This window comes from Ammospiza caudacuta, chromosome 16 (genome assembly GCF_027887145.1).
Source record: "Ammospiza caudacuta isolate bAmmCau1 chromosome 16, bAmmCau1.pri, whole genome shotgun sequence".
Classification (NCBI taxonomy): Eukaryota; Metazoa; Chordata; class Aves; order Passeriformes; family Passerellidae; genus Ammospiza; species Ammospiza caudacuta.
This window is the reverse complement of record NC_080608.1, coordinates 17,598,771-17,613,771: the sequence shown is the minus strand read 5'-3', so window position 1 is coordinate 17,613,771 and position 15,001 is coordinate 17,598,771. Positions and strand designations below refer to the sequence as shown.

Here is a 15,001-nt window from a genome sequence, read left to right as displayed (position 1 = left end):
ACCTGCAGAAGAAGCAGATCTGTGATTTCTCTGGAATCCAGCAGCACGGTGTGTCCCAGTGTGCTCCCAGCAGCCCCAGCCTCAGTTTACAGTTGATTGCCATTCCAGTTCAGTCTCGGAATTCATTAATGCCAACCAAACACGACCACGAATGTGGCCTGAAAATAACCCCTGGCTGCTGTCTGTCCCTGGCTGCTGCCTGTCACAGACGCTTCCTGGGGCTGCTGGAAATAGCCCTCAACGTCACCCGACCCGGGCTCACCGGGCTATTCTGGGATATTCAAATAGGAGAGGGCTTTGTGATGCCCTGCACGAGGGATGTGCAGGCAGCCTGCCCCAGGCTCTGACACGGATAAATCACAGCAAGGATAACCCAGCTCTCCAAAACCCCACCTCCTGTGCTACCAGCGTTACCCAGGAGTCGTTCCACCAGCTCCCTTAGATCGGGAATTTGCAGGGAAATAAATATTATTTATATTTAATATTCATAGAAATATTTATATTTGATATATTTAATATATTTATAAATATTTATATTTAACAGGGACAGGGACACGAAAAGGGCCCGGGCCCGGGCGCTGCAATGACACGGCGGGAGCGGCAGGGGCGGTAGAGAGTGCAGGCCGGCGGGCGCTGCCGCTCTGGCCGCCGGAGGACTCATTCTCTATGGTCCAGGAGGTCTCGCTCTCTATGACCCTGGAGGTCTCATTCGCTCTGACCCCGGAGGACTCTCTCTCTATGGCGGCCGCGCCCTGCCCACAGGGCCGCATGTCCCGGCATGCCCCGCGGCCGCCACTCGTCCCGCCGTTCCCCGCGGCAGGCTCACTTCCGGCGCGGCCGTTAAGATGGCGACGCCCATGCACCGGCTGATTGCCCGCAGACAGGCGTGAGTGGGAGCGCGGGGGCCGCGCGGGGCGGGCTCGGGCTGAGGAGCGGTGGGCACTGCTGGGGCCGCGGTGCCCGGCGTTTTCCCGGCCTCCGCGCCGCCGCGCTGTGTCTCGGGAGGGGGCGCAGCTCGGCTGAGGGGAAACCGCCCCAAAACATGGCTGGGGCGAAACGGTGGCGGCCTCGGGTGTCCGTGCACCGCCGGGGCTTGGACTCGAGGGTCGCGGCGGGTCCTTTCTGCTCGGAGTGTCCCGCGAGAGCGGCGGTGCAGAGGCTGAGAGAGTTGCTGCCCTTGGGCGCTGCCGTGGGGAGAGTTGGGAACGGGAGCGGGGCTCGGGAGGAGCTCCCGGGGCTCGGGAGGAGCTCCCGGGGCTCGGGAGGAGCTCCCGGGGTCATTCCCTTGCTCCTCGTCACAGACCCAGCAGTTTCAAACATGAAACAGGAACCTTCAGGTTCATGTTGTTGTGATGAGTTTGCGGGGCTGTCAGAAAGGCAGAGAAAAGCCAAGCGAGCGATTCTTGCTCAGACGGGGATGTTGCAATCCAGGAATTCCCTCAGCACCGAGGGGATCCGATTGCAGAGCCCTGGAACGAGGAAACCACGCTTTTGCTTTTTTGTGCAGCAGATATGTGTCCCACTCCCGTGGGGTGCTGGCGTTGGTTTTTCAGCTTTTTGTTTGACAATCACGGGTTTGGGTTTGAGTGAGGAGGAGGGGGAGCCATCACTACTGATTGTAGCTGCTGAGGCCAGGAGCTGTTTCTGCTCATTCCCAGATATTCTGGCTCCTGCCCGAGGCCAGGTTCATTGTGCTCTGCAGGTGGGAGTTTAGTCAGATTTTCGTGCTGCTTTAGCTGAGTATTTCTAAGGGATGAATGTTCAGCACAAGGTTCCCTGCAGGAGCTGGCTCAGAGAGTGGTGCCTGAAGCTGAGGGAGAAGCAATTCCCAGCCTGGAAGAGGGGAAATGCTCCCTGCTGGTCTCTCACTTCATCCTCACACATGGGGCTGGGAGCTTCCTAGATCAGCCAGGCTGCATTTCAGAGTTTAGATGGGCTGGCCTTGAAAAGTTCATGTTTTGGTGCTTGGAACAAAAACTGAAGGTGGCAGGAGGGGGCAGCCAGGGTAGGGAGCTGAAGTGGCACAGCCCTGAGCTCAGGACTAATTTTGAGCCAAGGCTGTGACCTTGGGCTACTCCTGGGCTGGGTGAGTTCCCTTCTTTGTAAAGGAGGAGAGCAGCTGGGACAGGAGGCAAAACAGCTTTGTAGAGCTTTAGAAAAGCAGCTTAAGAGCTCCAGCGTGAAAACAGGAGGTTTTTCCCTTCCCTGATCACTAAAAATGCCCATGGGATTTTGGCAGAGTGAGACCTGGAATGGAGTGTGCAGTGTCCCTGCTGCTGCGGGTGTTTGGGGACAGGCAGCCAGAGAGGTCTGCACAGAATGAGCAGAAATCTGATTGTCCCAAAGATAAACCTTGTGCCAGGCTTTAGCAGCTCCTGGTGGAGCTTATGTTGATTTCCTGGGCTCTGGGTGAGAGTTGGGCACTTTGGGACTTGGGTGTTACATTTCAGAAACTGGAAGTGAAGCTGCTGCTCTTTGCTCTAAACCAGAATTTCAGTGATTTCCCTGCAGCTGTTGGATAGCAACAAAGTGAGCAGTGTGATTGTTCCTATGTGCAAGTGCTTTAATTAATGAAGATCTGTCTGCCTGAATTCTGTGTCTGCTTGGTGTTACTGCCCATGTCCTGATTCAAAGGAAAACCTGAAGCACCTGTGAACATCTGCTTTAACCATAGCTTGATTAAAGCTGCATGATGAAAAACTAAATGTTTTTTCACTGTGTAGAGCAGACCTGGAATGAGTTACTTAAGCAATTCTGCATTTTTCTAGGGAGGCCAACAAGCAGCATGTGAGGTGTCAGAAGTGTTTAGAGTTTGGCCACTGGACATATGAATGTAAAGGGAAGAGAAAATACCTGCACAGGCCTTCCAGGACAGCTCAGCTGGCCAAAATCCTTAAGGAGAAAGAAAAGCAGCTCCTGCTGCAGCAGAGGTAAGACTGGCAGGATGAAATGTCTGCTTTGTGATTGAAATAAAAGATGTTGTCCCAGACCATTTTCTGTGATCTTTTCCTCCAGACTGTGGAATGTGTACTTGATTTAATGTTGGAGCTGATTGGTGTGTTAGGTGAATTATGTATACTCAGGTCCCAGAGAATTGAAATCAACATTTTAATTTCATCAACACCTGCTCATCTGAAATACATTTAAAACTGTTTGGGCCTGTCTGAAACAAAAGCCATGCACTGAGCCAAAGTTAAATCACTTGGAGTAGTTGAGCAGTTTCCTGAATTCCTTGCTTGATTTCATGTTTCTGTGCTGTCCAGGCAGTGAAAGCTGTGGGTTTATTTCTGGCACAGCAGCAATTCTTGCCTGTGTCCAGATGTGCTGCTCAGAGCTGCAGTTAAACCTGGCCCTGCTGCAGACAGGTGAGGGAGAGTTGGGTTATCAGCTGTAACCAAGCCTGAAGTGAAAACAGCTCACTGAATTGCACAATTATTTCCTCTGGTGATGGCCCAAAAGGGGAAGGAGCAGAGGAACCTAAACAGAAGCTCTGCCTGTGTCACCTGATTTCCTTTCCCCTTTGCCCTGGGAGTACATTTCAGTGTTTTCCCCCAGGTTAATAATTGTTTTGACAAGCTGAAGTGATGCAGCACCTCAGTTGTCCATGCAATTCCTGTGTCAGGGTCCTTTCTGCCACTGCAGTTTGGCTTTGGGAGCTGCAGAGGGACAGGCAGGGACACTCCCAGTGCCACTCCTTGGCCCTGGAATTGCTGAGGCTGTGGCCAGGTGTCCTCAGCACTGTCCCTGCCGGGATGGGAGCTGGGGAGAGCATTCCCAGCTCTGTCCCTGCTGCTGGCACAGGGAGTGGTGCCAGCTCAGGCAGGCAGGGCTCCCTGGGCCCCTCAGCTGCCCCAGCCCAGCAGCAGCTCTGAGGCACAGGGCTGCAACCCTGCCTGCACTGGGGACTCATTAGCTTGGGAGGAGAGTGGTGTAAAGTGATTGGTTTTGAAATGAATTCTCATCCAGTGAGTAATTGTGGAGTAATTGGAGTCACCAGTGTTGGAGATAGATCACCAGTGCTTGGGCTCTTACACTTGGCTCCATCTGGAGGCAGAGTCTCTTCAGAGACTCAAGATTTTTAGGCTAAGTTTGAGTTTAAAGCTCAGATTACTTCCTTGTTGCTTTTCTGCCCATTTTCTGGTGGACTCTGCAGGTTACCACTGGAGGATGGTGAATTGAGGGTGCAATTCCTTGTCCTGTCCTTGGGCTTGAACCTGAGTGTGGGATCACTTTGTGTGGGAGTTACAGGACTGGCAGTCTGGCACAGGAGGAGCTTTAGGGCTCCTCCAGTGAGGGGCAGGTGCTGGGGAAAATCCTCTTGAGAAAGGAAGCCTGAGCAATCCCCAGGTGGGAGCAGTGCTGCAGTTAAAGCTGGCCTAGCATTCCCAGGGCTGCTGTCATCATGGGCTCCTCAGCTGTGCCAGAGGATCCTGTGCCTCAGCTGCCAGGGCTGTGCTCCCAAGATGAAGCTTTTTCTTCATGGAGAAACAATTTCTGGGTCACACTTGTGCTTTTTGGGGCACTCTGTGAGGTTCTCCTTGCCTTTGGAGAAACTGGGTCTCCCACAGGTCTGCTTTGGCCAGCCTGTGTCACCACCTTTAAAGAGCCACGCAGGAATCATTAACCAGAAGGCAAACCCAGCCTAGAACGGTCAATATTTACCCCTGACAGCCTCATCCAGGCTTTCCCAGCATGAACTCCTTTGCCAGTTGTCCCAGGCTCCCTGTGCTTGCTGTGTTGGCCCCTCTGGAGGTGTCAGTGACCCCCCAGTGCCTGCCAGCCCAGAGCAGGGCAGGGAGCTGGGGAATGCTCATTCCTGGCGCTGGTGGAGCTCTGAGCCAGCCCTGAGCTGGGTTTAGGGCTCAGTTTATGGAGGGAGTGTCAGAGCAGGTCTGGCCTGAGCACAGTAGGAGCTCTTGGAGTAACTCTTGAGTAACTCTCACCTCACACACGAGAGGGAGGCACTCCCTGAGCTAGGTCCTGTCTCCTCAAAGGTGCTGTGGGGTTCAGTTCTGTTCTCACAGCGACTCCTCCTACCTGGGCCCCCCCTGGTTACATGCAGGGGGTCTGAGGCCCTAGGAATGTAAATATGGATGGGAAAGGTTGGAATCTGAATATCAGAGAGTCTTCCCCTTGCCCAGGAGAGCGTGGGGACTCTGGAGAACTCTTGTGTGCTGATAATGTTTTTTCATACCTTGTGTGTGAGAATGAAAAATTGGAGAAATCTCATTTTTCTGGTGGCACACAAAGAACTTTTTTCTGCAACGCCACTAAACTGTGTGAGGGGATGAACGCTTGGGAGTCTGACAGACACACAGCTGGAAAGCAGCAATATAAATGGACTTTTCTGTTTCTTTTTGCACTTGAAAGAAATGTGAAAGCTACAGGCTAAGTCTAGCTTTTACCCTTGATTTCAATCAATTCACTTATTGCTACATGTAGTTACACACAACTTCTTTGTATCCTTTCCTTCTGTGCCTTTACATCCCAACTGCTGCTGTCCCTGCAAAATCATACAAAGGAGAGAGCAGAGCATAAATAGCACAGAAAGTCAAGGGGGAATTGCTGGGGTTTCCTCGCCTGGCTCATAGATGAGTTTTGCTCTGCTTTGCACAGGACTGAGCTGCCAGTGCCCTTTGAATATTAAACTCAGCCTCAGTGTGCTGCTATTTATTTAATTTTCCTGTTCCATTAATCAAAGCCATTATCTTTCCCCCCTTAATTAGCGCTGGAGAAAGTGCTGCAGAAAAGAAGACCAAGAAAAAAAGGTATGTGGGGACTGGGGGGGGACTGGTGCCTGCACTGGTGGGACTGGTGCCTGCCCTGGCTGTTCCAGCAGGACCTTGGGAGGAGGGTGGCAAAAGAACCTTTGTGAATAAGCTTTGGTTGTTCTGCTTTGAGACTGTTACAGCTTTTGTCTGGCAGACATCTGGAGAATTTCTACTCCTCCCTGTCCAAAATCTCTCAAAAATTTATTCTCTGTTTTTCTCCCTGCTGGTTTTCCTCCCCCTGCGTGATCTTGCTGTAGGAATAAAAGTCTTCCCATTTCTTGCTCAGAGTCCATCAGGAGTCTGTGAAACAAGACTGGCTCAGGGGTTCTGGTCTCTCATTGCTTCTGTACTTTTCATTCCCTTCTCCTGCCAGTTCTCTCTCCCTCAAGCTTTGTCTAGAGGATGAAATAAAACATCTTAAAAAGCCCAACCCCAAAACCAAACAGAACCCCCTTGATCCCAAGCTAAAGCAAAATCCAGGAAATGACCCTGGCCCTCCCCACGTCCTGCTTGGAGCCAGGAGCTCTTTTGCCATTGTTTGTACTTTAGCTTGCATTAATGTTTACTTGGGAATTTGCTTTCCTAGCAAATGGAGAGAGGAGCAGGCAGAGCTGCTCTGTAACTGCTGGAATGGTGCTGGGAGTTTCACACCAGGGAATGTCTGTCAGTAACAGCCCAGCATCTCTTCCCCTTCAGTGTCACTCCTGTGTCCCAGTCTGATCTAACCCAGCTTCAGGAGGTGTTTGAAGGCCAGGCCTTTGCTGTGTGTGGCAGGCAGTAAATAAAGCAGAGCAGATCTTTAAAGAGTTCTTTATTCCAGGCTGTCCTGTGCAGTGTGGTTTATTGCAATGGGCTGTCTCAGGGTGTTCTAGCAAGGGCTGCTTTCCCAGAAGTGCCAATTTATTGCTGGAGTTACTCAGGACTGGTGAGATCATGAATTTCCTGGTTTTGAGCTGGGCAGCTCAGGCCTCTTCCTGCCTCAGTCCCTCAGACACTGCAGCCTTTGCTGGCATAATTATTTACAGAATATTTGAGCTCCAAACCAGTGCAAAAATGGACAGAGCAAAAAGGTTCACGGGGAAGGGGGTGATTTGGGCACTTCTTCCTCTAAATTTTAAAACTCTAGTAGGTTTGAATTATTCTCTTGCTTCTATGCAAGCCCAGAATAATCCATCAATAGAAATTCCTTTCCAGTCAGTTTGCTATTTAGATTTTGATTATAATATGGGAAGAGTTAAATGTGGAGAATCCAGCATATTTATAAGTTCCAGATTTAAAATAAATCTGTAAAAGTTGGGGTTCTGGCAGGAGGAGCACAAACCTTTTCCACAGAGTGTGTTTGTTTTGATATAAACACTAATAAGGGAGCTCAGGCCTAACCAGAAAAACAGGCTGAGGCAGAGCAGCTGCTGCAGAGCCCTGTGACCTCAGGTGACAGAGCCACCTTCCAGGTGCTCCTTGGCCTCAGTGTCCCACCTAGAATGCCTGAATTCCCTGCCCATTCCCTGCTCTCCTCAGGCCCAGCTGTGGCTGTGCCCACAATTGTGCCTTTTGGGTGTCAGTGGCACTGGAAACCCCTGGGGTGCCAGAGCAGAGCAGGGCCAGCCTGGGGGACAGCCTGGGCTCCAACAGCACTTGGCCCTCACAGGGACACAGAACCAGAGGTGAACTCTTGGAAACTGGTCCTGAGGAGGATGAGTGGTACCTACTTTAAAAGCTCTGTGCTTTCCCAGAGGCGTTGTGCTGTTTTTTCCCCAGAAAAGTCAGTGTTTAAGCAGCCCTCATGGATTTATCAGCAATGAACAGTTGTTGTGTCTGCACACGGAGACTGCAGAGTACAGATGTGTTACAGAAACTTCAGTGCTTTGTGGCTTAATCCACACCCACGTTTGTCAGCTGACAGGGCTGATATGATGAAAAACCCTCACACTCTTCAGTAACCTTAACACAGGCACTTCCTGAGCTGTTACATTGAACCAAACCCTCTGATAAAAAATACTGCGTTCATTTTCTAATGGGAACAAGATTCTGCATTATCATAATTTGCATTTTTGGATGTTCTTTGATTTACTTTGGCGGGAAGGGAGGTGAATCAGTGTCTTGTACTTCAGGGAAAGATCTCTGGGTGAATTGAGTTGTAGTTTCTTGGAATTCCTATCACCTCCCTAAATCAGAGACATTGGTCTTGAAAACAATGGCCCCAGGAAGGGCTGAACATGAAAAAAAAAAAAAAAATGCAAAGCATACAGAAATCTTTACTGTGTTCATCATTGTGTCTTAACCTTGGATTGTTTCCACCCTTCTCCTCCACCTGGAAAACACAAGCATCCTGTTGTGGCAGGTACTTTGGGTTCCTCTGCCAGGAGTAATCTAAGAAGTTTTTGCTGGGAGCAGCTTTGACCTTGGTGAAATCTCTGCTGAAACCTCCCCTGGCTCTTGCAGTGGCAGAATTTCCCTGTTGCAGTGGTGAGGCAGGGACTGAGCCTGGCTCATTTTCCCCAGGGCTTGGCCAGTTCAGGGCAGCAAAGCCCCTGCTCAGGGCTAGGAATGAGATCCTGGCCAGCTTTCCCTGCCTGCCCCTCTCTGCTGGGTTATTTCATGTCCTGGGGCCACCCTGCCATTGCTCAAATGGCCCAAATCCATGTCCAGGAGTGGAGAAGGGAGGGGAGGGCACAGGGATTCATCTGAGGTGCTGAGGCCTGGAAACTTCGATGGTGAGGTGTGGAAATTTTCAAGTAATTGATCTTTGGATTATTGCAACAGAGCAGAGGGAACGCTCTGCGTGTGATGGGCTCTGGCAGGGCTGTGCTCAGCTCTCTGTTCTCCCTCAGGTCCAAGAGTGTGACCAGTTCCAGCAGCAGCAGCAGTGACAGCTCAGCCAGTGACTCCTCCTCCGACAGCGAGGACTCCTCTTCCTCCTCCTCCTCCTCCTCAGACAGTGACAGTGAGGACAGCAACTCCTCCTCCTCCTCCTCCCCCTCCTCCAGCAGCTCTTCCTCCTCCTCTGACTTCGAGTCAGATTCCAGCTCCTCCAGCAGCAGCAGCAGCAGCACAGACAGCAGCTCCGAGGATGAGCCCCCAAAGAAGAAGAAGAAGAAATAGCTGGGGAGGAGCAGGACTGGTGTGGAGTGAGTGACACTGCTCTGCCAGGGGCTGGACGCACGGCTGCCAAACACTCAATGGTCAACATTTCTACTGCTCCCATTTCTAAGTGTTCTGCCTAGTTGTTCATAGGACGTGGAAGGTATTAAATGGCACGTGAGACTTACTGAGAGAGTATTTTTGTGGTTTATCCTTTTATGGAAGATTTTACTTTTTTAGCTCCCCCAAAAAAAAAATTCTATCATCAGATTTGTTTATGAGAGCTGAAGTCCAGTAGCAGCTGAACCTGGATGTTTACATGCTGGAAAGCAAAAGCTTCTTTTTTTGTTGCAGATTATGCTGTGCATCATGTGCTGTTCCTCTGTTAATGACAGCTTCACTTCCATTGAGAAAAATCCTCTAAACTGTTAAAAGCAGAAGTTTTTCAGTGCTGCTGTGGAGCTGTGGCATTGTTGGACCTGAATGCACACCGTGTCCCACACAGCCTCCCATCTCGCTGGTGACAGGCTCTGTGCTGCTGAGCTTGTGTTCCAGTGGCTTTTCCTGATGCTTCCAGGTCCAGTCTTAGCTGCAGCACCCAGCTGAGCTGTGTTGATTTGTCCCTGCTCGGTGTTGTGCTTGTCCTGCCCACAGGCTCTGCCCTGTGTCCCTGGCTGCTGTGTTGGAGGTGTTTGTGAGACACAGGGTTGGTGTTGGAGAGCAGCAGCTCAGTGAATCAGGGCTGCTGCTGCTTTAGGAGTTTCATCTTTGTGCCTTTGTTTGTAAATTCAGCGTACCCCAGAGACAAGGGCTGGGGTGGGTGTCCTGCAGAACTCCATCCGAGCATTCCCACCTGTAATAGGGGCAGCAAAACCAGAGAAGTCATGACAAACAGAGCTGGGCACTGCTCTCACTGGATGCTCAGTGAAGAAGGGACTCCCTGAAGTAAAGGCCTCCAAGGGAAGTGCTCCCCTCTGGATGTGTTTCCCAGCAGTGTGTGAAATGCTGATTGCCAGGCTGTGCTGGCACTCTGCAGGAATCCAGCCGTGCTTTAAACCTGGGACCGGCCCTGGAGGAGCAAGCGAGTGCAAAGCCCACAAACCCAGCAAAAGCAGATCCAAGCATGCTGCAGAGCAGGGATTGCTGGATGCAGAGTGGGAATTGTTTGGTTTGCTGGTGGATCGGAGCAGTTGCTGGTAGTATTTTACTTGGTGATGCAGTCTCCTGAATTTCTTATTGTTGGAGTGCCCTTTTGGGGAGGGGGCATCACTTGTGGGAGAATTCTCAATTATCTTGGTTTAGGTTAAATACAGTAACTAAACTATTTTTATATTTTTATGGAAAGAGTAGTGTGTAGAATTTGGAATAAACTGTACTTATTTAAATGCTTGAAAATCCCCATGTTGTGTGTCTGTGACACTCCTGTGTTTTACAGAACACGCTGCAGGCTGTAAATAAAACTACCAGAAAGGTGTTCAATCTTGTGCAGTGACTGTGCCATTTAATGGGAAAGTCAGTCAATTATTAAACACTAGTTGCTAAGTTCAGGCTTACTGAAAATATCTAAAATATTTGTTGTGTTGGTGTGCAGGTTTCAGCTGGAGTTGCCCTGGCATTCCCTCACAGAGGGGCAGGATTGCTCCCCAGGACGTTCTCCAGCCAGAAGTCCTGTATCAAGATTAAAAAAAAAAAAAAAAAAAAGTTTAGTTTCAAATACGATGTTTGTATTGGGTTTTTTCTTCTTGCCTTTTCTGGTTACTTTGTCTCTAGGTGTTGTTATTTTACAGAGTAACTCCCAGCCTGGGCAGAGCTTTGCTCTGTCAGTGCCTCACTCCAGCTCTGCCGGTGGATGAGGAGTTTTACAAAAGCCCTGTGAGCCACGAGTGCTTCCAGGCACTGCCCTGTTCAATCCCTCCCACTCCAAGCAAAGCTGCCTCTGCTCACTGTGGGGCAGCAGCTGATGGAAAACAGCCGCGGGAAGAGCCCTCACCTCTCAAGGAGAAACAGGAGAGTAGGAGCAGGGGGAGACAGCCCCATTTCTGAGTGCAGGGATTATTAACCCAGCCTGAAACAGCTTTGGGTGCCAGTGCACTGCACTGTCCCGGGGGGTAGTGCACTGGTTTGTTTTCTTAGGGAGGAGTCCTTAATAGATGGGAGCTTCTCCAGCAAAGGGATTTATCTTGAGAAATTCTGTTTGTGTGAGCTGCACCTTTACTGGCCCTGGGACCACGGCTCCTGCCCGAGCTGTGCCTTTACCAGCCCTGGGATGATGGCTCCTGCCACAGCCTCCTTTGTTCAGCAGCCGCGTGTGCTGCACCCTTGGCACCACAGCAGCAGAGCAGCCCAGAGTCCCAGCACGGTTTGGGTTGGAAGGACCTCAAAGTGCCACCATCAGTGCCACCATCAGTGCCACCCCATGTGTCGGTGCCATGGCACGGACACCTCCACTGTCCCAGGGGCTCCCAGCCCGTGTCCAGCCTGGCCTTGGGTACTGCCAGGGATGCAGGGGCAGCCCCAGGTGCTCTGGGCACTGTGCCAGGGCCTGCCCGCCCTGCCAGCCGGCAATTCCTGCCCAGCATGGCCCCGACCCGGCCGCTCCCGGGGCCGGTCCCGCTGCCCGCTCGCCGCCGCCAGGGGGCGCCGCGGCCGCGGGGGCGCTCCCCGCGCGCTGCCCCACGTGACTCTCCCGCCGCCGCGCGCGAGAGGCGGGGCCGGGCGCTCGCCACGCCCCCTACGCGCGCTCGCCGCCGGGGTCACGTGGTTTCTCTTTGCGTCACGTGATCGGGGCGGCGGCGGCGCGCGGGGGCCGCCGGGAAGCGCCAGGCGGGACCGGGCCGGGATCGGGATCGGCACCGGGACCGGGCCCAGCGCAGCCCCGGCCGAGCCGCGGCCCTGCCCGCGCCCTGCGAGCCGCCAGCCCGGCGCCGGCCCGCCATGGACCGCCGGGACCCCTACGGAGCGGCCGCCCGCTTGTGAGCCGCCCCCCCGCCCCCGGGCCGGGCCCGCCCCGCGCCCCCCGGCGCTCCGTGACTCGCCGGCGGCTCCTCGGGCCTCATCGTTCGCCGGTGGCGGCAGCCAGGAGATGGTCCGGGCCTAGCGGAGCGGCCAGCGCAGGTGAGCGCGGCCGGGCCGGGCCTCCCTTCGGCAGCGGGGCAGCGCCGGGGCCGCGCCGCCCCCGGGCCGGGCACTGCGGGACGCCCCGGCCGCCCCCGCCGCGGAACCGCCGGGCCCGGGGCGGGATCGGCCGCTGCGGGCGCATCTCCCGCCGGGGAGCGCGGGTTTGGCCGGGCGCGCCCCGCGGTGACACCGGGCGGAGGGCGGGGGTCCCTCCCGGGGACCGGCCGGGGCATTCCCGGCACCGGAGCCGGGCTGGGCTCGGTGCCCGCGGCGCCGCTGCGCTGCCCGTCCCGGTGATGGGTTTAATCCCGTTCCGGTAATTGACGTCAGGGCTTTGTTCCTTCCCCTTTGCTCTCCGCACGGGCTCGGGGCCGGAGCGCTCCGGGACGGGGCTCGGGGCCCGGGCGGGGCCCGCCGATGGAACCGGCCCCGGGCAGGGCAGGCGGGGCCGGGCTCGGACACGGCCGGAGCCGGGGGCTGTTATGTAAAGCCCCCTCCCGGTGGGGGTACACCGGACTCGGTAAAGGAGCCCCCGCTCAGCAGTCCTGCACTCTGCGCTGAGTTTTTCCCCTTTTCCCCTTTTCCAATGAACAGAACAAAGCGAGCCGGTGTTGAGGCTGTGGCCCGGTACCGGTGCGTTCAGCGCTGTCTGTGCCTCTGTTCCGGACAAGTGTTCCATTGCATTTTGGGGCAGAGCTCCGTGCTTGTGCCCAGACCCCGCTCACAGCCCGGGCAGGTGCTGCACGATGGAAAAGGAGCCTGAAAGGGACTGATGTGGGGCCTGCTGTGCCCATCTCACCCCATCTCAGCCTTGTTTGATCATTTTCTCAGCAGTACTGGTGGTTTTAAACATCCCCGTGTTGGCAGCCAGGCCCCTGTGGGACTGAGCAGGCCCTTCCTCGGTGTCCCTGAGCTGGTTCTGCTCAGCCCCGTGTGTTTGTTTGTCACCCGGGCTCCCTTCCAGCTGCTGATCTCTCAGGTGTGTTTCTAGTTCCTGGCATTCCTTTAAAACTACTGAATTCTGCTCTCACGTCCCTGGCAGATGGGGATTTGCAGCCTGGGGGGTTATTGCAAAACAGGGGCTGGTGAAGTGCTTTGCAGGAGTGGTTGTGCACCTGATTGGTCCTTTCATGGCTCCTCTAATGAGGAAAACGTGATTAAACTGCCAGCCTCGAGGTGAGGGACAGTCCAGTGTCACACTGGAGTTACTCAGTGCTTGGACTGGGGCAGGTCTTGTTGGTCAGGAGCAAAAGGGAAAATTTATCTCTTGGCAGTATTAATATCTTGTCTTTATTAATGTGTCAATGTTGATTTTTGGCATTTGCTGCCTCCTGCACAGGGTGTTTGCAGCTCTGTGTGAGAGCAGACTCTCCTGTGCTCAGGAGTGAGACAACCCTGGAGTATCCTGAGCTGGGAGGGACCCACAGGATCATCCAGCCCAGCCCCTGGCCCTGCACAGCCCCAAAATCCCACCCTGGGCATCCCTGGAGCAGTGTCCCATTCCCTGGGGAGCCTGGGCAGTGCCAGCACCCTCTGGGGAAGAGCTTTTCCCTAAAATCCGGCCTGACCCTGCCCTGGCACAGCCCCAGCCCTTCCCTGGCTCCTGTCCCAGGAGCAGAGACTGGAGCTGTCACCCCCAGTGAGCTCTGACCTCAGGCTCCTCTTCTCCAGCAGAACAATCCCAGTGCCCTCAGCAGCTCCTTCGTGGTCCTTCCACACCCTTCCCCATCCCTGTGTCCCTCCTTTGGATGGTATCTTTTTAAAATATTTTTCATATTGTGGCACCCAAAAGTGCCCCAGGACTCCAGTACAGTGTAACAGCGATGAAGGAAATGAGTGGATTTCAACTCTGATCTCAAAAGCTGCCTCAGGTCCCTGATATTTCCTCTAAACATCTCTGCAGTTCTTGTTTCATGGCTTTTCTCCTTGTCTCAGACATTGAGTGAGACTGAGCCCCTGGTTTGGGTTTTGTGTGAGAAACCACACAGCAACCCAGAAAAATAACTTATATTTATGTGTTCAGCATTCTTGCCAGTTCTAGTGACCTGGACATGATAAACCACGATAAAACCCAGTGAAATATGGCTTGGATTTCCAGGATGGGTTTTTAGGAAGCTGGAATGTGCAGATGCTTTTGCACAGTTACCACCCAGTTCTTAACGAGAAGATGCCACATTTCTGTCTGCACAAACCATGGAGTTGGCTCCTTGGGGGCTTGGTGAATGAAGAGCTGCAGCAGAAACGTGTCCTGAGGTGGCAGCTGGCCCGTGGCAGGGTGGCATTTGCCACCAGTTGCTCCTGTGGCTGCTGGTGGGCGTTGCTGCCCCCGTGGTTTCCAGCGTGGGTGCTCCTGTCGGATGTGACTAAGGGCACTCACAGTGACCTTGCTGACTGAGACAGCAGCCCTTGGCACCTCCTGCCTGGCAGCAGGGCCTCTGTCACCAGGTGATGGTGGAGCTGCTGTCATCGTGTCCCTCGGTGCATTTCCAGTGCTTGGGACAGGGGCCAGAGCTGCTCGTGACGGCTCTGGTGCCTCCCTCCCTCCCTCCCTGCTCATCCTCTCAGTTTAGGGGTTATGTCATCACCACTGCTCTTACCCTCTGCTCCAGATCATCAGACATGTGCAGTGTTGAGGGCAGAAATGCTGAGGGTTGTCTTGAGAGCTGAGCCAGGAAGGCAGCACCTCTGCCCTGGGCAGATTTGGGCACGGAGAGAGCTTGAGCAGCTTCCAAGAGGCCACAGGGATGTGTGTGCTGAGCTGGGAGCAGTGTGAGCTCGGTGTCGTGTTTGGAGTCCCCCTCTGTGAGGATGTAGGAATAGTCTGGAGTTTTTGGTGACTGAGGTTTCTTTTCCGTGGCAATAATTGTTCTTGGCCACATAATTTCAGTTTGTTACTCACCTGTGGTTTGTTCTGCAGGCCTGTTTCCTTTCTCTCACTACAATGTCACAGTTATCTTCAGCAGAGGCTCGCAAATAACAACATTTGAGACTAGATACCTAAACTTCAGTTTAGATTAGATGCACAGAAGGAA

At 53.6% G+C, this 15,001-nt stretch overlaps 2 protein-coding genes across 2 annotated transcripts in view; both read left to right on the top strand.

Annotated features, from left to right (window-relative positions):
- The first annotated feature begins 727 nt into the window (after nucleotides 1-727).
- Nucleotides 728-10,430, top strand: ZCCHC10 (zinc finger CCHC-type containing 10). Its single transcript, XM_058815386.1, has 4 exons — nucleotides 728-886; nucleotides 2,769-2,930; nucleotides 5,727-5,768; nucleotides 8,603-10,430. Exons 1-4 carry the CDS (start codon nucleotides 846-848, stop codon nucleotides 8,871-8,873), a joined length of 516 nt encoding a protein of 171 aa, XP_058671369.1. The 5' UTR covers nucleotides 728-845; the 3' UTR covers nucleotides 8,874-10,430.
- A 1,308-nt stretch (nucleotides 10,431-11,738) lies between these two features.
- AFF4 (ALF transcription elongation factor 4) overlaps nucleotides 11,739-15,001 on the top strand; it is a 42,032-nt gene continuing 38,769 nt past the window's right edge. The window contains exon 1 of the mRNA XM_058815113.1: nucleotides 11,739-11,966. The gene's annotated coding sequence lies outside the window, so the exon portion shown is untranslated. The remainder of the gene's footprint in view (nucleotides 11,967-15,001) is intronic.